The sequence below is a fragment of the Lithobates pipiens genome, unplaced genomic scaffold, assembly GCF_037356315.1.
Source record: "Lithobates pipiens isolate NorthernLeopardFrog02 unplaced genomic scaffold, aLitPip1_a1.2 Scaffold_8, whole genome shotgun sequence".
Classification (NCBI taxonomy): Eukaryota; Metazoa; Chordata; class Amphibia; order Anura; family Ranidae; genus Lithobates; species Lithobates pipiens.
The window spans coordinates 520,117,164-520,139,098 of record NW_027507903.1 but is presented as its reverse complement, the minus strand read 5'-3'; the positions used below and the strand labels follow the sequence as shown (position 1 = coordinate 520,139,098).

Below are 21,935 nucleotides of genomic sequence, written 5' to 3'. Positions count from 1 at the left end.
AGATAAGCCATCGCTGGACCCCGGAGAGATGATCATCCGTCGCTGGATAGCAAGAGTGGATTACCACCGCTGGAATCTTTTTTATTCTTTTATTTTTTTTATTTTTAATAAAGCACTTTTTCAAAAGTGTGTTTGTGTGTGTGTTTGCACTTTCTTTGTGAAATGGTAGGGGTACTTTTGTACCCCCTTACCATTTCAAACAGGGGGGGCCGGGATCTGGGTGTCCCCTTGTTAAAAGGGGGCTTCCAGATTGTGATAAGACCCCCCACAACCACCGGCCAGGGTTGTGGGGATGAGGCCCTTGTCCCCATCAAGATGGGGACATGGTGCTTTGGGGGGGACCCCCCTTTTCCTGCGGCCTGTCAGGTTGGTGCTCGGATAAAGGGTCTGGTATGGATTTTTATGGGGATCTCCACGTCAATTTTTTAATTTGATGCAGGGTTCCCCTTAATATCCATACCAGACCTGAAGGACCTGGTAATTGCATTTGGGGGAACCCCACGCTTTTTATTTTTTTAATCAATGACTTTCAATGATTGTTCTCTGTATTACGGGAGCTGACAATTCATTATAGCCATGAGTGATTTTAAATTACTTTTCCTGCAGAAATGACACTTTGTGCAGGGACAGTTCTAAGCATGGGAAACATGCGCCCCTTCACAGACATACTATAGACACCCCCCGCAGGTACAAAATGTAAAGGAATATTACACTTTTATTGTTTCACTTTAATCATTATTAAATTCACTGCTCCTGAAAAAAAAAAAAATTATATATATATATATATATATATATATATATTTGCATTGATACATGTCCCCAACACTTTTTTTTTTTTTTTTAGGACAGTAACTTGCATATTAGCCTTTAAAGTTAGCACTTTAGATTTCTTCCATAGACTTGAACAGGGTGTTCCGCTGCTTTTCGAATTTGCCGCGAACACCCCAAATTGTTCGCTGAACAGGCAATGTTTGAGTAGAACTCGAAGCTCATCCCTATTCAGGAAGTGTTAGAGACTATATGTAGCATGGCTCCACTCAAGCCTACCCTAAATGCTTGCAGTGGCTGGAGATTCAAGGAACCTAAAAGCTACAGAAGAAGGAACAATGGAACATTGGATAGTTGGCAAAAAAGCCTGCCTGTTTCTTAAAGCGGAGGTCCACCCTAAAGTGGACCTTCCACTCATTGGAACCCTCCCCCCCCCCTCCGGCGCCACAATTGGCACCTTTCAGGGGGGAGGGGGGTGCAGATACCTATACAGTACAGGTATTCTGCACCCACTTCCGGGATAGCTCTCTGCGGAAAGGGGCGTAGATTACGCCCCTTTCCGCAAGTGCCCCGCTGCCTGCTGGGAAACACACAGATCCCAGAGGCAGCGAGGACCGTCCTTATTGCGCAGCGTGAATTGCGCATGCGCAGTAGGGAACCGGGAAATGAACCTGAAAGGCTCCATTTCCTGATTCCCATACCCAAGATGGCGGCGGCAGCACCCGACAGACGATCTAGAGATCGGCTTCGGGTGCCGACATCGCGGGTGCGCTGGACAGGTAAGTGTCATTATTTTAAAAGTCAGCAGCTGCAGTATTTGTAGCTGCTGGCTTTAAAAAAAAAAAAAAAAAAAAAAAAAAAAAACGCGGATTCCCGCTTTAAGGGGGGAATGAGGAGCTACTATTGCAGACAACTCTGACCTAGTGATGCAAGCTCTGCCTGCAGAGAACTACTAATGATCACCAAAGAACACAAGGCACCTAGTGCATGTAATTGACCTGCTGGGATGACCTGTCTGCATTTATAGAAAGTTGTTTTGCTCTGACCACATAGGAGCCCTGTTCTCTGTCTACAATGGTTGAATTGTTATGAGTGACTATGTAGCCACATTGTTAATAACTTGTGTGTCGCACTTCAGCATTAAGAATATACCCTATTGGTAATAGTTCATTAGGGCACAGAGTATACGTATTTTCTGGATGTTTACTCATTACGTGCAAAACTAATCAGATTTTACTTTACATTTTATATATTGTCTCATTGAAAACTCTCTTACCTGTGTGTTTATTTTTTTTGTACTGCAGGTACCATCTGTCTGATAATCTGCAAAGTGCCATTAAGAAGATATCATGGCAGCAGTAAGTATTTATGCATGCTAATAAATCATTATCCTTATCTCTGAGATTGTAAATAGATAATGGCATGCTTTGTTTTCTAGCCAGTAGGTCACCCTTTCAAGCTCCCTAAATCCGGCCATAGAGAGTTCGAATCTTGGGCGGTTCAGCAGGGACCGGCCAAGATTCGAACCATGTATAGGCAAGCTGATCGATTAAATTCACTTGGGTTGAACCAACCTGTCAGGTTTTTCATGTGATTGGTACCATTGGCTATGGCCACTAGCAATCATCACTGCGTGTTCTTCCAGCCAGGATGGCTCTCTCTGGTTGTAGGAAAGTAAATCGCACCATCTATGGCTGGCTTAATTCAGATGCCATCTTTTGCTCCCTTTTTATTCAGGTGGATACTGGTTCACTTAAAATGTCTGTTTTAGCCCTTTAAATACCCTGCAAGAAGTTATTTGATAGGGTTTATATACACTTAAAAGGTAATTCTCCAAACACAATCAAGCCTCATTACTTGCTCCGTCTCACATCCAATGGTACAATGCAGGTGCAGGGAAATTTCAAAGCACTGAAAAGAAACCAAGGCGGGCGCAAACACCTAGTGCATTACCTACAACACCATTTTCAGTTTATTAAAAAGCCAAAAACATACAAACATGAGACTACCAAAGCATCTACTCGCAACTCCAGCATTGTGGATATCCAAATCACTGTAGTTGGAAAGCTAACGCACTTCACACTGGCCACCTTCCTCAGAGCTGATCAGAGACCTGAGGAGGAGACCTTGTCTCCTGAAATGTGTCAGATTTCCAACTACAGTGATTTATATATTCACAATGCTGAGTTATGATTTGATATGCTTTAAAGTTATGTTTTGTGAGTGTGGTGTGTTTGTTTTTGTTTTTTTGTTTTTTTTTTGGCTTTTTCATAAACTGAAATTGGTGTTGGAGGTAATGCACTGGGCATTTGCACCCTCCTTTTTGTTTCTTTTTAGAAAACCTATAGTGAAAATCTGGCCAGCTTTTGCTGACATCGCCATCTGAAAAAACGAATCCATGTGAATTCTTTAATTGGCTAATCCCGTGGCTTCCATAAAGATATGATCTGGAATAAGTAAGCAGATTGGCAATTCTGACTTCACCCAGGACTTTATCTGCTTGTTTTTTGCTAGACCATGATGCTTAAAAGAAAAAAAAAAAAAATGTAAACACAACATTTCATATTCCTGATATGTGCCTGCTTGCCTACCTTGTACTTGTAGTTAAAAAAAAAAAAAAAAAAAAAAAAGGCATCCTCTTCTCTGTTTTGCTCCCTTTGTGTGAAATCCCTGGTGTTCCTGTCAGTCCCTCTGCTTTCCTATTAAAACTGAACACTCTAAGCATGAGAGCACACCATGCTCAGTTTTCCATCTATGGTCTGCTCTCCTCCAATGATGAGACTTTTTTTCTGACCCCCCAATGGTTTTACCTTTTTTTTATTTCTGTTTTAAACTACATGAGGTGTTTTACAAGGTGATCACTTAAATCACTTTAAAGTGACTCGTGATAATGGCATGGGATTGCCACTGCTGACCCACATTTGAAAAAGCTGTGTCTGACCTCCAGAACTTTTAAATCACTAACCTGTAGTAAATGAGTGTCAGAAAAGTGACAGTTTGTTATCTTTTATAATTGTTCTTGACCAGAGATTCAGAAGGCATTAAAACCAAAGCATCAGTATGGCAGCCAGGGAACTGGCATCCTCAAAGGACAGGTTGGCATTGGCAGCTCCTATACATTTCCTTTGACAAAGCCACTTGAAGTACTGAAGCCAGAGGTAGCAAAGACAAGTTGATTAGGTTAATTGGCTCCTGTCTAAACTGGTGTGTGTGTGTGTGTGTGTGTGTGTGTGTGTGTGTGTGTGTGTGTGTACAAATTGATAACGCACAAGAGTTATCACATTTTTGCATACCAATCCCAAGCCAAGCAGTTTGTTAGGATTGAGGAAAGACCTGGTGACCTACCACATAAAAAGGGTGTATTTAAAATGCTGCCTAGAAAGCTGATCTTTAGAAGTGGCAAGAGTCGGATACAACTCCATAGATAAACATAACTACTTGTGTTCACACCAATGACCCCCTTATCTTCTTTTACAGTTAGGTGATTAATAAAACAATCTTTGCTTATATATTTGTAGCACCCTCTAGTGCTAGAATAGGTATAGGAAAATTTACTTGACTCATGGTAGTTGTATGAATCTGTTAATTGGGTCAGGTCAGTGGGCAGTGGGGGCCATTGGTGAACAGAGAAATTATGGCATCGTATCGTAAACTAGGATCGCCACATTTATAAGCCATGTTGTATAAGATCATGTTTGTTTTGAATCAAGTTTGATGCGTGAAGATTTGTTGCTATGTAGCAGCCTGTCTTATCATACAACAAGACTTGAATTTGGTAATTGATGCCTCAGAGATATGTAAAAGGCTTCCTATCCCTGATGTAATCCTTGTAAAGCTCCTCACAGACACCACAATGCTGGAGGGATCTTGCAGCCGAGTACATATGGGATTTCATGTAGACCCATGCAAATTTTAGCTGTCAGTTTTAGAGGAAAACCGCTAAAGGTAATGTAAACATATGTATCCTTCCGGGAGAAAACCTGTGTTTCTCCAGCTGGCCATAACTATTGATGTGCTGATATTTGCGGTTCTTTGATTTTAAAGTCAGCATAACATTTTAAGCATATTCTTATACTGAGCAATATATCCACTAAAACAAACGTGTACTTGTCCACACACAACAAAAGATGACTTTAATACAATCAAGCTCAACAAATGTACTGTGGAATCCTAGGGTTCCTCCAAAGCGGTGGTCTCCAAACTGCAGCCTGAGGACCAAATTAGGCTCTTTGCTTGTGATTATCCGGGGCTTGCGGCACTATTCCTCCTGCTAACACCAATGCTGAAGCACCATTCCTTCCACTGACCCCAAAAGTGGAGCATAATTATTCCCACTAACACCCACTGGTGGAGCGCAGTTCCTTCCACTGAAAGCACCAGTGGAGCGCAGTTCCTTCCACTGAAAGCACCAGTGGAGCGCAGTTCCTTCCACTGAAAGCACCAGTGGAGCGCAGTTCCTTCCACTGAAAGCACCAGTGGAGCGCAGTTCCTTCCACTGAAAGCACCAGTGGAGCGCAGTTCCTTCCACTGACTGCACCAGTGGAGCGCAGTTCAATTTTTATTTTATTTTTTACTCTCACTGACCACTTTGCCTGCTACATTGTTCAGTCTTGCTCATGCTGAGGCATTTTCTACTCTCATAGTCCAGGTGGGCTGGACTGCGTCTTAAGGATGGTAAACAAGCTGTTTGTTGTAGAGAGTTTGGCGACCCCCTTTTCCAGAGCATGCTAGGGGTTCCTTGAGCTATGACTGATAGACCTGAACCCACATGAAACCAACAGCATAACACCAATTACCATTTTAGCTGTCTGTAATGCTAGCATCTTAAACTCCACTGAAGGTGGTGCCTTCTTCCTACTGACTTACAATGTAAGGGGCATTTTTCTCATTGACCCTTGATTTATTTGTTTTAGTAAGGGTTGCTTGAGACTGGAAAATTATTGAAGGGTTCCTCTCGGGTAAAAAATAAAAAAAAGCTGAGAAATACTCCCACTGGCCCTACTGGAAGCACGTTTATTTATTACAGGCACTTTATATAGCGCCTTACATTTTACACTATATTGTACATTCAGTCCCTGCCCTCAAGGAGCTTACAGTCCAAGGTCCCTAAATCCCATTCAAACATATGCAGCGGCATCCCCCACCTCCAAAGGCCTAATGGTGACCTCCAGAGTCAGGGAGAGCTGACATCCATCTTCAGTGTGGGTTACTAGGGCTAGTGGGTGTGGTATAGATAGGGTAAGTTGGGCGCCAGACACTTTGAGAATGCAAAAAGAGTTTTATTGTCTCTTAACAGAATTGGGGAGAGGAGGTTGGGGCCTGAACACCCTTAGGCAGCTTCAAGAATGCTTGTCAGACTCCAAGACAAAAATAGGAATAGAAGAACAGCTATACAGTTCAAGGGCCTTTTAGCTGAATTGCAGCAAACTGTATCTGTAGACCACTGTCTCCTATAGTAACTGAACTTGTAACTTCAACTTCAGTGCAGATCACAACTCAGAGTATCCCGTTGTAGATCCTCACAGAACTCCCAGTCTCTCGCTAGACTCCAGATCCCAGCCGCTACTAGATTCCTTGAGCTCCTCCACAACTAAGGCGCTGTGGCTTCCAAATGTCACCCACGCTGTCCCGATGGGTCCCTGACTTGGCTCTTCAGCTAACCTGCTGAGTCCTCTGCAAGCGTCACTGACACTATTCCGCTGGGTCCCTAGCTTGGCTCTGCTGAAGTTTTCCCAGCTTCTTCACCATCCCTGGCTAGTGAAAAAGGCTACTCTGGTACTTCAGTCTCCACAGAACCTGGCCTCTGATAACAGGAGAGACTGTCCCTTGCTGGCGACTGTGTCTCCTTTACCCCTGACTCTGGTTCTTACTTGCCTCTGGTGACAGGAGTGGTCGTCCTTGACAGCAACTGCTTTCCTTCACCTGTTGCAATTTACATGTTTTTCTGGCCGGCAGAACCCCTGCAACTTGGTTGGGCCCCAACCCTGTGCTGCTTGCTTGCAACCTGGATAGGCCTCAGACTGCCTAGCAGCCAGGTACTAACTGATAGGCCTCAGGCTTCTGGTCTACCAGCCGCAACCTTTTTAACATGTCCACCCAGACAGTTGTCCAGGTGGCACTGAGCATCGATCACCTGACTCCTCCTGAATAAATAGGCTCTCCCAGCAGGCCAAGGGCAAAGAAACCCCTCCCACTCCTAGTCTGGATTTACTATGCCCTTGTCCATCGAATGCCACAGGTAACAATGCCACCTAGTGAGAGAAGTGCATCAAACCCAGATTTAGGAAGAGGTCAGTGAATCTCCCTAACAAACTAAATTTTTTAGCAACCCTGCCTAAGACCAGGGTGCTACACATATACTAGGGTCATTTTAGACAGGAGCCAATTAACCTACCAGCATGTCTTTGGAGTGTGTGAGAAACTGGAGTACCTGGAGGAAACCCACACAAGAACACTTTCGCCTTTTCCTCACTCCGCTACTTCCTACTACCTTTTCTACCCTGTGACCGCATTGGTGATTCTGACTGGCCACTCACAATATCTGCACTGTCACATGGGGCAGTGAGAGCGTTCCTAGACCTGTGTAAACTCCGACTAGTATTCGAAGATGTTATTTAAAATAAATTACATCTTCGAATAGAATGTCAAGAGAGCAGCAGGCAAGATTCGCCCCCCCCCCCCCCCCCCCCGCCGAGAGGAGCCACTGAATAATTTTTGATTTTTCTGCATACCTGAAGATGATACGCCTCATTCACCCAGCACTTACTGACATACCTTGATGTGTTTCAAAGGATTTCTTAGGCAAGCATATCCTAAGAGAAGAGAATTGGCAAGTGTACGTCTTCAAATGATCAATAAGATGACAATGCTGTTCTGAAAAATGTGATTAAACACATGCAGTTTTTTTTGCCAGGATCCAATAAGACCCAGCCAAGATAACTGCCCACTGCCCTGGAGACACTCCATAGACAAGTATTGCAAAATCGTCTCTTTTTAAGATGGCTGCTGCATTCATGAATATTCAGTTTATCCCTGTTCACACTACATAAGAATGGTACAGCAAAGAAAGACATTCTGCAGAAGTTATCACCTACATTGCAGGTTGCATATATATTTTAGAGTTTAATTTTCCCCACTGCTTCCAACTCGTATTTTCTCCCAACTGTAATGTCAGTAGGACTGGAATCTCCAGTTTTAGCTGTCATCAGAAGTACAAGCAGAATCTGGCTCAGCATTATGTCTGAATGGTCAGACTAAAGTCTAACAGGCAGGCTAAAGCTGGCACTCTTTACTGTACGAGAGGAGCTCCAAGGCAATCTCCCGTGTTTTATTACACAGATGGGTTGATATCGGCAGCAAAATAATTTCTAAAAATGTAAAAAATCTTTGTGCTCTTTATACAAAGAAACAATACATAATGACAATGAGGTTGCAATACAATAATTGCTTACAAAATGAATGTGTGTATGTTATATAAATTTTTTTTTTATTATTTTTTTTTTTAAATGGCAATGTCCTCTTATGAGGAATATTAAAGCCTATGATTAAACTACCGGAATCCTTCCAGCATATACTGTATGTCACAGCCACATGACATGCTTTATAATACTGTACATATACAATCCTTCTTTCCCTGCCAATAAAGTGAGTTTTAACAAATGCATATTGCAAGCAAAGCTGAACATTAAAAGGTGTATAGCCCACCTTCTTTTTTTTTTTTTTTTTTTTTTTTCCACCATACCGCTCTTCTGGATCACATGAGTGCATTCGCTTTTGTACTCCCGTGACCCTGTGTTGGCTTATAGTGGGTGACTGTCACACGGAGGCTCCAGGCTCTGCCTCACAGTGCACGGCTGAGAGCGCCAGGTGCACCTGCACCCCCCTTCTGCCCAGAGCTCGAGTGAGCACTAAAGGGGCAGAGATTGGTGACTAACAGTCACTGATCTCTATTTCATACAGACCGAGAACCCAGCAATTTGCCTAGGTGATTCCACCGGAAGTTAACCACCCCCACACATCACCGGTCCTAGATGTCTGCTGGCTCATTCACAAAGTGCAGTGAGACTCACGCATGTGCAGTGGGAAGCCAAATATGAAGCCGCAAGGAGTCGCAGCTGGCTTCTCGCAGTAAACCTGCTGGCTCAGGGGACCCAAAGAAAAACCAGCCTTGGTGAGGACAACCTGAATGCCTGAATAATGTCCTTTTTTAATAAAATTCCCAGTGAAGTGACTAGGCTCAGGGGCTACATAGAAATGGAACAAATCCTCCTAAATAAGTTGTACCTGTTTTATTTGCAGCAAATTGTCCTGTACAGCCTTGTAAAAGGCTGATAATTTAATCTAGGGTGCTACACTTTTTCTGATATAGGACACTCATCTATAGATTGACTATACATATGTGTACTGCCTTTATGCAAAATTTACATATCATTTTACTGTATACATGGATGGGTTTAAGCCCACCTCTCCTTAAAAATCTATTCAACTGGGGCACAGACAAAAATACATGTTTTAGTAGAGTGAAATGTATTTCCTTCATATGTTACCCCAGGTTTTAGTTACAAAAACTTATTTTTTTTTTCTTTCCCATACACTGTGAAGAATATTAATATTGTCTAATATTCTGTATCTCAGAGGCGTTTCCGAATCAATAGCATTGATAGTCAAACTGACTTAAAGAAAGTGTGTGTTTATTTGTCACACAGTTGGCATCATAAATACAATGTAATAAGTATAATAGTTCAGTTCAGTGTAGGTAAAAATATATGAAAATAGAATAATTAAAAAGCTGTAATAAGCTTATGGAAGCATGTGTGCTTTAATGGCTGCTGTCTTGTGTTTCCTTCAAGAAGAAGCAGGAAAAGACGTTCTTAGACTTCTGGCAGAATTCAGCTGTCCCAAGTCATCAGTCTCTGTGTGAATATGTCAGGGTGTGTGTGTGTCTGTGAGAGTATGAGGGTACGTGTATGTGTCCGTCAATGAATGCCCTCCTTCAATCTCGAAACATCTCGGCTTTTATGCTACATGTGAACATCATAACCTCACAAATTTAGTACCTTGTATGGCACACATTCTGCAATGTGTGTTCCAAAACTAACTCAGAGTCATATGGAGCTTGATTGACAAGCTCACATGTAACACTCCATACGTGACATAATGTGCTGTTCATATAATGTCATAACCATACGTTTACATAATATGAACACATATTAGCAACTTTACATTAAGTAACTATATACTAATATGTATTAACATGTCTGAGACTACTCTAAACTTATTTTAACAAGATAGATCCACAATGTATCATTGCTTTAGCTACATAGACACATGTCTATTTTTGTTTTCTCATGACATTCTGTACCAAGATACCATATATGTCATGCTCAAATTGATTACATCAGAAACGTATTACTAACTCAGCTTCAGATGAGGATAGGTTTCACTGAACACTTGATCAAGGTCATTCACACATACTATTTATTATGATTAATCATAAAACCAAATATGTTTTGCAAGCTTGCCATAAATATATTATAACACCTATAAGTGCCGAATTATGAATTTGGAATAATATTCTAACACACTGATAATTTACTCAAATATGTCACTATTACAGATTGGAACCAAAGGCACCATCAAACCTTATGCAAACTTCAATGCAGCAGATGATGTCCAGAAGTTGCGGAAAGCTATGAAGGGGGCGGGTGAGTGGCTGGCTACAGTATCCTCTTCTTCCTTCTTCTTCTTCCTTCTTCTTCTTCCTTCTTCTTCTTCCTTGTTCTTCTTCCTTGTTCTTTTTTTCTTGTTGTTTTTTCTTGTTCTTTTTTCTTCTTCTTCTTCTTTCTTCGTTCTTTTTTCTTCTTCTTTTTTCTTCTTCTTCTTCTTCTTCTTCTTTCTTCTTTCTTCTTCTTTCTTCTTTCTTCTTTTTTCTTCTTCTTCTTCTTCTTCTTCTTTCTTCTTCTTTCTTCTTTCTTCTTTCTTCTTCTTTCTTCTTTCTTCTTCTTTCTTCTTTCTTCTTCCTTCTTCTTTCTTCTTTCTTCTTCTTTCTTCTTTCTTCTTTCTTCTTCTTTCTTCTTTCTTCTTCTTTCTTCTTTCTTCTTCTTCTTTCTTCTTTTTTTTTTTTTTTTTTTTTTATTTTTGTCTCAGAACTGTAACCTTATATATTGGGAAATGATATGATGTACACATAATATCAAAATAACAAAATCATGACTGGCCTATACTGTACATTGAGACTTCTAAGACCTCATGCACACGTACGTTTTTTTTTTTACAGCCGCTTTTTTGAGCGTTTTTTGCAGTTTAAAGCGGAGGTCCACCCTAAAGTGGACCTTTCGCTCATTGGAACCCTCCCCCCCCCTCCGGCGCCACAATTGCCACCTTTCAGGGGGGAGGGGGGTGCAGGTACCTGTACAGTATAGGTATCTGCACCCACTTCCGGCGTAGATTCTGCAGAAGGTACGCCCCTTTCCGCTGAATCTACGCCTCTTTCCGAAGGTCCCCCGCTGCCTGCTGGGAAACACACGGATCCCAGAGAAAGTGGGGCCCATCCTTATTGCACAGCGCGACTCGCACATGCGCAGTAGGGAACCGGGAAATGAAGCCGAAAGGCTCCACTTCCTGATTCCCATACCCAAGATGGCGGCGGCAGCACCCGAGAGACGATCGAGAGATCGGCTTGGGGTGCCGACATCGCGGGCACGCTGAGCGGGTAAGTGTCATTATTTTAAAAGTCAGCAGCTGCAGTATTTGTAGCTGCTGGCTTTAAAAAAATAAAAAATAAAAAGGCGGACACCCGCTTTAAAAATGCCTGTCCATGTTGGTCTATGGCTTCATGCCCACCTAGGCATTTTTGAGCTGCAAATGGCATAGGCGTTTTTAAGCTGTAAAAAAAAAAAAAAAAACAGGACCAGTGTGTTCTGTGGCACGGAGCTAGAGCTGTAAAAATGAGAATCGCGGAAAAACTTGCAAAAACGCGCAATATATTTTCTTTGTTTTCTGTGGCATTGTGGGAAATTTGTTAGTGCTATAGAAAAGAGATGTGTTTCTTTAAAAAATGCTACTTAACGCTACGGTAAAAATCTCGTTAAAGCCAATTTTTCCAGGCATCGGAGCAGCGCGTGTGTGTGTGTGTGTGCGCGCGTGTGTGTATGAAGCTTAACTGTTAGTACATGCCATTATCAGCTAATGGATAACTGCTTACTCCTTAGGCCCCTTTCACACATGCTGCAGACGGAGGAAAATCCTATCCCCGCTGAGCAAGCGGATCATCACGGAGCGGATCATTACTGATCCGTCCCGTGTGAAAGGGGCCTTAGGCATCATCTAATTTGATCTTGCTAAAAATACCTCATGCTGGGGACTCCCATGCCTATGCATGGAGGCATGGGTGGTTGGGTGGGTTTGCTTTGAACAATATAAAAAATTAAATAACGTTTTCAGTTTCAGTTCCACTTTAATAATGCAGATAAATTCAATTAAGGAGTGCAGAAACCTAAAATATCCATATAAAATCTATATTTTATCAGACTACAGTAAAGTTAGATTTGGCTGTTTTGCTAGTTGTCCCTGCAATTTTTAAACCATTCCAGTATTTTTTCTTGTTGAATAACTTGGGATGTATAATGCAAAGTAGGGCAATACATGTTGAGCTGTTCTTGGTCAAAGGACCCGTGATTTAGACTGTAGGTATGTATGGAATTTTCACAGAACAGTGAGCATAGAAAAATCCACTGAAACAGCACAATTCTTCTATTGTTGTTTAGAATCTCTAGATAAACTTTACTTTTTCACAACCCTAAAAGGCATTGACCTTACAGACCTATAGTTTGCATTTAGTAGATCTATACAGAGATGTACCACAATTTATTGTGGTGTGGTAATAGGGGATACAGCTCAAATTGGATTTGAAATGCTCAGGGGTTGATGTGCTAATAGCTAACTGACTGTTAGTTTTGCAAGGTAAAGTACATTTGCATGGGACGTTTCCTCAGTGCCTAGTGAATTAGGTGAAGCTCAGCAGACTTCAGTCATCCAATCATGTGCAAGCCAAAATGCTGTTTTACTTCTTTTTTTTTAATTTCCTTGCATATTCTTTTGTTAAATGAAATTTCATCACATTCATTAAGCGCTGCAAAGTGAGCAGCCTACTTGCCTTTAGTAAATTAACCCCTCTTTGTCTATGAAAGCTGCCTTTTTTACTTTTACCAATGCTCAGATACCATCATGGTCTATGTAAATCCTTGTATCATCATTGTATTATCATGTACATCATTGGATATTAGTATCTTGGCGTTAAGGAACCATACTTACTTAGAAGGTCTGGGCAAGAATGAAAATAGGTTTTAGGGAGTCAAAAACGCCTCTAAAGTTAGCCAGGTGTATTTCTTAACCAAAACAGGACTAGCTAGAAGTTGTTAGTAGAATTCCTGCTTAACTGCATAAATGGCAAGACAAAAATGTAGTTTATCATTGGACAGCATAAGGGTAAAAGAGTTGGCAGCAGAAGGTACGATCGTAAGAACAGCCACCAATGTACTGCAAATTCTACAATGGACCACTACATTGTATTTGCAGGAGTTTCAGAGCAAGTATTCACTCCCCAAAAATTCAGGTTCTGTAATGGGCAAAGAATTAATTGCTAAATTAAAATACAAGGTTTGACCTTTTGTAGAAAGAGAATATGAGCCCTGAACTGCCTGTACCAGATAATGGGTTCAGTATTAACATCATTTGTATGCAGGTAGTAAGAGCCAATGTCTAATTAGTTCCTGGTGAATCCAATTTAACACAGGCTCCACCCCCATTACCAGGAGTTACGTTGAGTTCGTATCCTAATTTGAATGAATTCAGCTAGGGAACCTTTGTAACTGTAACTGATATGCGTCATTAACTACATTGAATAAGCAACAGACTACAACATTGTGCCCAAACACTTTTATGAAAGTGGCAGAGCTGCCCATGGATGAATAGGAAAGGTGACGGTGCTGGTGGATACCAATCCAGTTAGTGCTGATAACCTTGTTGAAGCAAAACTTATTAAAACGTGTGACTAGCCTCGGTTTAATAAGTGTGATTTTTTTATATATATATATATATATATATATATATATATATAAATTTATTTTTAATAAGCTGCTGTATGATGTGGTATTTGAGTGCGTTGTTTTAAAAAGCAACTTTTAACTGGAAGTGTCCTGTCACAAATGCAAACATGTTAAATGAAAACGAGTATAGATGTCTTCTATTTATGTTGTTACTTCTCTGTCCTCTCTTTAGGTACTGATGAAGATGCCATCATCGATGTGATTGCAAACAGAACCCTTGCACAGCGTCAGGAAATTAAAACTGCTTACAAGTCCTCTGTAGGAAAGGTAAGGCTGCAGCACTGCAATTACTATAACCATTTTTGGAGCTTTGACTATTGAATGATCTAGAACAGGGGTGCCCAACCAGTGGCCCGGGGGTCACATGTGGCCCGCAGAGCCCTCTGATGTGGCCCGCAACCTCCTTCTGTGGGATGGCAGATTGGCAAGCCCAGATCATGGGTTGTTAATGAAGCTGACAATGCAAGCAGCTGTGGAGCAGAGCTGTATAAGCTGATGCTTCCTGTATAGCGCAGTTTCTTGCCACAGGCGCAGTGATACCAAATGCACTCTGTCAGGGACAGTAACAGCAGGCAATACCTGAATGGAAGATTAAAGGTTAATTTATTATTAAAATTACAGTGTATATATGGGCATATCTGCGCAGTGGTTACTGGGCTGCTTTCAAACTGATCCATAGTTGCAGTGCACCTTCAGGTTACCTGCACTGAGGCATAGACTTCTGTTTATTACCTGCGGGTTTTGTGAGCTTTCAGAAAGTGCACCAAACCTGCAGGATATAATAGAAGTCTATGGTAAAGTGTAGCTAAGACACAGGTGCACTGCGCTGCATTAGTGTGAAAGGCCCCTTTCACACAATTGGTCCAACTCAATCGAACCCTCCATTCACCTCTATGAAATGGCAGATGTAAACAGATTTGTGTCATTTTACACCCGCCTACTTCCAATCTGTTTGTTTTTTATTTATTTTTTTGTTTTTATTTTTTGTTTGTTAGTAAATCAGAAGGGGATCAATCCCCTTCCATCAGGGCGGATCGGAGGAACCATAGAGTAGAGTGGGCTGTGTCCGTTCTGCACGGACCTGTCATCCGCCTGCTCTGCTTGTTGTGACCGGTTACCAAGTCACTTAAGTGGCCCTCACACTTTAAAAGGTTGGGCACCCCTAATCTAGAACTTTAAAGCTTAGGGAGCCAATCGTATATTATGAGCAACATTAAAGTGTTACTAAACCCACAACAGTATAATCAATCTCTATATGCAGTAAAGAATGAGTGTTATACTCGTTGTGGAACCTAAGGGGTTAATCCTATGTATTGTGTAAAATGACTGTTTGATCCTCTTCTTCCACTGTCCCCAATCCATCTACTGATGACACAGAGCCTTGGGGCCACTCTGTTCAGTGTGTGTGTGGTGTTTTTTTTGGGGGGGGAGGGGGTGTGTATGGTGTAGGGATGCATGTGATCAGTACAGGGTCAGGAGGCATGCAGCCTTATAGGACAGTCATAAGAGAATGGAAAAACACCTCCTACAAGCTTTAACCAGTGCTTGGCTGGACACTGACAAAAGTCACAAGACTGCTATATGCTGATGATGAGAGAGGTTATTTAGCAGTTTTTGTGCATTGACAAACCTCTTTAGACCCAGTCTGACTGGAGAATATGGTCACCATCCACAGTATAACTCCTCCCGGAGACACCGAAGTTAAATGCAATGCAGTTATTGTGAAAACGGGCTGCACACTGATGACGTCTTCTGGTTATTGATAAACTAGCACATACAGGCCTCTATGATTTAAACCCAGAAATGTTTTAGGCAGAGGGATGGTAGTGTGTGCTGTATGTGCTTGTTTATACAATAAAATTAACCAAAGATCTCATTGGTACAGTATGCGGCCTCTTTAGAGAAAAGGTGGGGGGCATTTGGCACCCAACTTGTCCATTGTAATTAGGAATTACACTGCAGTACATGGATGCTTTTCCAGCATTTTGAAGTGTAAGAAGACACTGACTTTTCCAAGCCATGTCTCTCTAAAGAACTAGCACTGACTGAGGGAACAGGAAAGACATTGGGATGGTTTAGTTAGGACTGAATTGAAGCGGTAGGAAACAGCACTCATATTTTTTTTTTTTAAACCCTGCAAGGTAAAGGCGTAATGTGTTAGTATGATTCGCATAATAGCACACCATGCAAGACTTGCCGTAAACCAAGCCCTCCAGTGACCCACTGACAGATGCTTCCATCTTCCCCCGGTCTTCCTGCTGGGTCCGCATCATCCAGCCATCTGGCCATGATGTGATGACATCACTCGTGCGGGAATTGCGGCCCGTAGTACAGAGCTCTGAAGGGAGGGCATGGGTATGCCGTTCCTTCAGAGAGCATGCGCCGGTGACGTCACCGGCTGCATGCAGTGTGAATATCTCCTAAACCATGCAAGTTTAGGAGATCTTCACTGTACCTACGAGAAAGCTTTATTATAGGTACAAATGCCAAAAAAGGCATTACTTCCACTTTAAGTAACACTGAAGGGGTCAGAGGGAGATAATTACATCCCTATTATAAATAAACAAGCTGTAGTGTCCCCAAACTAAATATCATCTTTGGAACAATAGTAACCTGATACAGTTTAATACAGAAAAGATACATATAGGCGGGACAGGACAAATATAAAGCCTCCTGATTACTATCGCAATGCTTAATGCTGTGACAACATTCAGTTTAAACAATATTCGAGATGTGACCGAAAACATTACTGTAGACAGCTTGATAATAGCAATCAGTCTTCGGCCACCTCTCTGATTATTAAGCTGTTTCTGAAGTCGCAAAGGGCAATAAGACGTGCTTTGGACAGTCAGAAATTCTTCATGTGAAATAATCTTTAACTCCTTCTCCCATCTTTTGTGAACAACTTTCATTCCTTACCACTTTGTAGAAGATCATAGGCGCAGAACGACTAAGGCCATCCATGAACGGTACAAATCTCTACCAGTTCAGCAGGAACCCACCGAGATTTGAGCTGGTAATGGGCAGGCTGAAAGTACCAAGTTCATCAATCAACTTGGTTGCAACCAGCCTGCTGGATTCTCTTGCGATTATTGCTAGCGATAATCACTGTCTTCTCCCAGCAGGGACGGCTTTCCCCCACCACCCGCTAGAAGAAGACCCTTGCTGATTCCCCTTTCACCACAGTTTGTGTTTATGGGGGAATCATGTAAATAATTTTTCTGAAACCTATGGTTGCAGGAAAGAAATTCGCACAGTGTATGTCACACCTAGGAGGCACACGTGTATGCAAATGCTGACTGCACAACCCATTATGGGTATCTCTGTATATGCCAGAAGAATAATTTTAGGGCTGTTTTTTTGTTTGTTTTTTATGATAGATTTTATAAATTTAAGATCTGTAAAGGTATTTAAAGGATCACCTATGTTATGTTTTATTTGTTTTTGTTTTATTTTTTTCACCATTTTTCTGGTGCACACAATTTTGGAAGGAAGATGAGGCTTGACGTATGTGGTATTTACAATCTCAAAAAAAAAAAAAAAAAATTGTATGTATGTATGTATGTATGTATGTATGTGTATATATATATATATATATCTATTTTAATATACAACATACACAATAATGATAGCATTTTTTTTTTTTATTACTCTGCTTTCAGGAAATGTAACTTATTTTGGGGGTTTTAAAGATGACCGCATATTTAAAAGACACACATTATTGCACCCCTGAAGTTCTTAATGCAGAACTTCAGTCATTTTATCAACTTCCCATTTATTAAATCTTTTGCCCTTGTTTTAACTTTGGATAGTAAAACCATTTTTTTTTTCTGCCAGTAAATACCTTATACAGCCCACTTCCTGTTTCTTGTCTGGTAAAAAGTCTAGGCTTATGACATCATGCACAGCTCTCTCGATCACTCTTGTGAGAGTTTGCCAGGAAGGGAGGGGGATGAGTCATCAGAGGGCCAATGAGAGCTGCGGGGCTGCAGAGCTGGAATTGTGTCTCTGTAAATCCAGGAAGTGATGAGGCAGCAGCTTCAGCTGCCCACAGTTAAAATAGGTGCAGCCAGACTTGGTGGAGGAAGATTTCTGCAGTATATTTGACAAGTAGATTCGCAGTGTATATATAAAATATGCAAAGTGGTTGGAGGAAAGCTTTAGAATGGCAAAGAAGATTTTATTTGAAATTATGTGAGCAGACTGCAGTTCCTCTTTAATGAATCCCTAAATGTAGGCACTGTAAATACCTGAATTTGACCTGATATCGGCCACTTTTCATCCCTGTATAGCAGGGCTCAAGTTTGAAAGGAAGAAGCAGAACAAGGAGCCTATCGGTTCATGTACAGACAAGTGAGCTCATTACTGTGCTGCTTCAGTTTTTCACTCTCAAGTCTCAGGCTGGGGGTTGGATTTAGGAAGAGGAATAATCAGAAGTGGGTTGAATGACGCTGGCAATCAGAGGACATCTAGTGGCAGATCAAAAATATTGCAAGGAAAATCTTTGCATTGAAGCTCAATATTGCAGCCAAAGCTGATTTTTGTTATTTTTATTTTTAATGGGCTGCTTATTTTTTATCTTGTTCTGCTTTAAATAAATCTTGGCATGTGAGTGAAAAACTAGAAAAACTTGGCATAACATCAAAAGTGTGAAAACAATCCTTTTCATTGGCAAAACATGAATGTTTTGGTACTTTGAAAGGATGCAATATTATCTTTATACAAAGCACATTAGCAAAGTGATTTCTACCCCACTGATATTTCGCTGTCGCTGACATAAAAAGTTTACTCTTCTTTAAATGACCATGGAGAGCAATTCTAATTGATCACCCAGCTTGTGACGTTGGCCTCTACCTTGTTGCTAGCTGTGCTCAAAACCATGGTCTGGTCACCTGCTTATACATAGGTCATCTAGTGAAAGGTTAGGTGTTGATGCTCTGTCAGTGGTTTGGATACAAAGCAGGAAAAAATATTGTATAAGCTTTTTTTTTTTATGTGACTTTTTGCCTTTTTTATTTTTTTTATTTTTTTATTACTTACTTGGATTCAAAAGTTTGTGGTTTAGCTAGAAATTAAGTAGGTTTGACATCCCTGACTCTTCCTGCTTAAAGTGCACGCAAAGCAATGTTCAGAATACAAAAGGCAAGGGTTTTTTTTTTTTTTTTTTTTTTTTTTTTCTTCTTTGCGGTAGTGAAGATTTCCCTTGACTTCTGTCCCAGTGTCATAGCAGGCAGTAACAGGAGAATCTCTTTAACCACTTAAATACAGAGCCTCTTTCTGAGATTTGTTATTTACAAGTTAAAAACTTTTTTTTTTTCTCGAAAATTACTTTGATCATAAATCGATTCAACCCCCCCTGATGATCTCTATTGCAGAGTTTGCCCATTCTTTCGTATAACAAGTGGAGAGACTTATCTGCTCACTCAACTGCCAAAATAAAACATCCGGCAGTCTGCCGAGTTTTTAACCTGAAACATACCGGGGTTATGGCAGCTGGGTGCTGCCCTAACGATATCCTCCTTCAAAGTGAGGATGTAAAACTGCGGTGGGCAATCCGGAAGGGGTTAAAGCAGAACTTAACCTATCAACGCAACAAACCCAAATATTGGGAGCAGAAATGGAAACCAGCTGCAAGGAAAAGCCCAGAGCTTTGTCAGACAGAATGTCCAAATGGACGTTCTGTTAGAGCCTCCAGCAATGAGATCAGCAAGCAGCAGTAGTGACATATCCAAATCTAATTCCAACTGTAAAAGAACGTCCCACACTTTGCTTGCGTGCTTCCGTCATTTACCACTTCCTCCAGTCTGACTATAGATATTTGTGTTTTGTTGCGTATATCCCCATGTTCATGTTGCTATATATTATCAAGGTGTAATAATAAAAAAAATAAATAAAAAAAAAAAATATTCAAGATTTACCATCAAACTTTTTTTTGTGGCCCTGTTTAAAGTCCCAATCTGAGGAATTCATGTTTTGACCCTTGCTTCCAGATTTCCCTTTCCTGACATTCAACTTAAAAAAAAAAAAAAAAAAAAAAAAGTGTATACAAGGGGGCATGATGTCAGACATAAGAAAAGAATAAATAGAAAAAATAGATTTTGGGCTAGCATAAGACTATTTCTCGCTGGTAATTCATGCATGGAATCTCTATTTGTAGCTGCTGGATGTCAGTACGGCTCATAGCAGTCTCAGGAGAAAAAACGCTAAACAAAATGTGGCAGCATCTAAAGTTTCAGGGGTGAAAATAGGCTTTTTCGTTTCGCTTCATTAGCTCGCATGTTTAGAATTTAGCTAGAAAGTCATTTTCTATACATTTTTGTACAGTACAAGTTCAGGGAGGGCTGATGTGCTGTTATGTGACGCTATAGTTAGTGTAATACTCCAGGGTTTCGAGAAATAATTGCTCTCTAGGCTTAGTCTAGGGCTGTCATCTTCCAGTTTTAGGTCATGATCCTTTTCAGCACTGCTCTGTCAGAAAACACTTCTTGATTGTACAGTATTCATTCTCAGCTGGCAGTTGTGGTGTCTAAAATTAGCGAAGGGCGATTGTGACGTTCAGTTGCTGAGGAACTAGACTGGGGTTGTCAGGTATGAGTCAGTAATGCCAGCACATCAAGCTTGAGGGACATTTGAATAGGTCTTATTGTGTTTGCATAACTGCTTTGACAAAGTGACTTACTTAGCAAGTGTTTTGCCTTCATAGCCGAGGTAAGCATTGTTGAGTGCCTGTGTGGTTTTCACATCAGGGGAGCCATTTAGGAGGAAGAGGGCTGCAGTGTCGTTGACTGATTCAGCCACTTTATAAAATATGCAAGCATTCTATGAGTTAAGCCCAATGCAGTGCATGCCACAGAGCCGGGAAGGTTAACTATCCCTACATTTCTGGAGCTCTGATGCTGGGCCTTCTGGTCTGTCAGGAACCATATACCAGATGGAGACCAATTGCAGTTAAAGTAGAGGGCCACCCAAAAAAAAATAATAATTAAATTCACTTACCTGAAACGCTGTTGCTAGGCAGTCTTCCTAATTTGCCTCTTCCTATTCCGCGGCGCTTCCTCCTCTTCGGTGAGCGGCCCCGTTGCCTTCTGGGACATGTGTGTCCCAGAAAACAATGGGGCCATTCACAAAGTGCCGCGTGACTCGTGCATGCACAGTAGGAAACGGGCAGTGAAGCCGCCCTTTCGTTTCCCTTCATTAGGATGGAGGTGCTGGCAGCCGATCCAATGGAGGGATCGGCTTTGGGGAGGCTGACATTACGGGATTGTTGGACAGGTAAGTGTCCTTATTAAAAGTTAGCAGCTACAGTGTTTGTAGCTGCTGACTTTTATTAAAAAATTTGTTGGCTGGAACGATCTGATCATGTCGGGGAAAATTCGACCATGCTTGGGCTCCATCTGACTTTTTTTCTATCGGATTTTCCGACACACAAAGTTTGAGAGCAGGATCTAAAATTTTCTGACAACAAAATCCGATCGCATAAATTCTGATCGTGAGAATTCCGACAAAGTGCCACACATGCTCAGAATAAACTAAGATGAAATCTATTGTCTACTGGTCCATTTATAGTCCCGACATGTGTGTTTGACATCACCTTCGTTCAAAACTACAGATTTTCTGACAACTTTGTGCGACCGTGTGTCTGCAACATAAGTTTCGGCCAAAATCTGTCTGAAAAAAATCAGACGGATTTTGTGGTCGGAATGTCCGACCGTGTGTATGGGGCATAACGGTAAAAAGATGTAGTAAAAAAAAGCACAAGCCCGGGTTTGGATGTCACAGCTGGTAATCAGATGAGCTGGGGTCAGTAAACCAGAAGTCTGCATAGTTGGGAGCAAAAATCGGGAATGGAAATCGAAAGGAAGCCAGCCAGGCCAAGTCATACACAGGAGCACAAAAAGGAGGCACTTGGAGATCATAGACCATGCAAGGGCAAGGAAGAAATAAGCTAAGCTGCTTAACCACTTAAGCCCTGGATCATTTTGCAGCTAAAAGACCAGGCCCCTTTTTGCGATTCGGCACTGCATCGCTTTAGCTGACAATTGCGCAGTCGTGCGACGTGGC

General features: G+C 41.4%; 1 protein-coding gene across 2 annotated transcripts in view; it reads left to right on the top strand.

Moving 5' to 3' along the window:
• The window catches only part of ANXA4 (annexin A4), a 124,352-nt gene that overhangs the window by 52,260 nt on the left and 50,157 nt on the right, over positions 1–21,935 (top strand). For both annotated transcript variants that reach the window (XM_077469456.1, XM_077469457.1), the window contains exons 2-4: positions 2,073–2,126; positions 10,385–10,472; positions 14,047–14,141. In XM_077469456.1, the coding sequence (XP_077325582.1) occupies positions 2,118–2,126; positions 10,385–10,472; positions 14,047–14,141 (192 nt within the window). In that variant the 5' untranslated portion in view covers positions 2,073–2,117. The remainder of the gene's footprint in view (positions 1–2,072; positions 2,127–10,384; positions 10,473–14,046; positions 14,142–21,935) is intronic.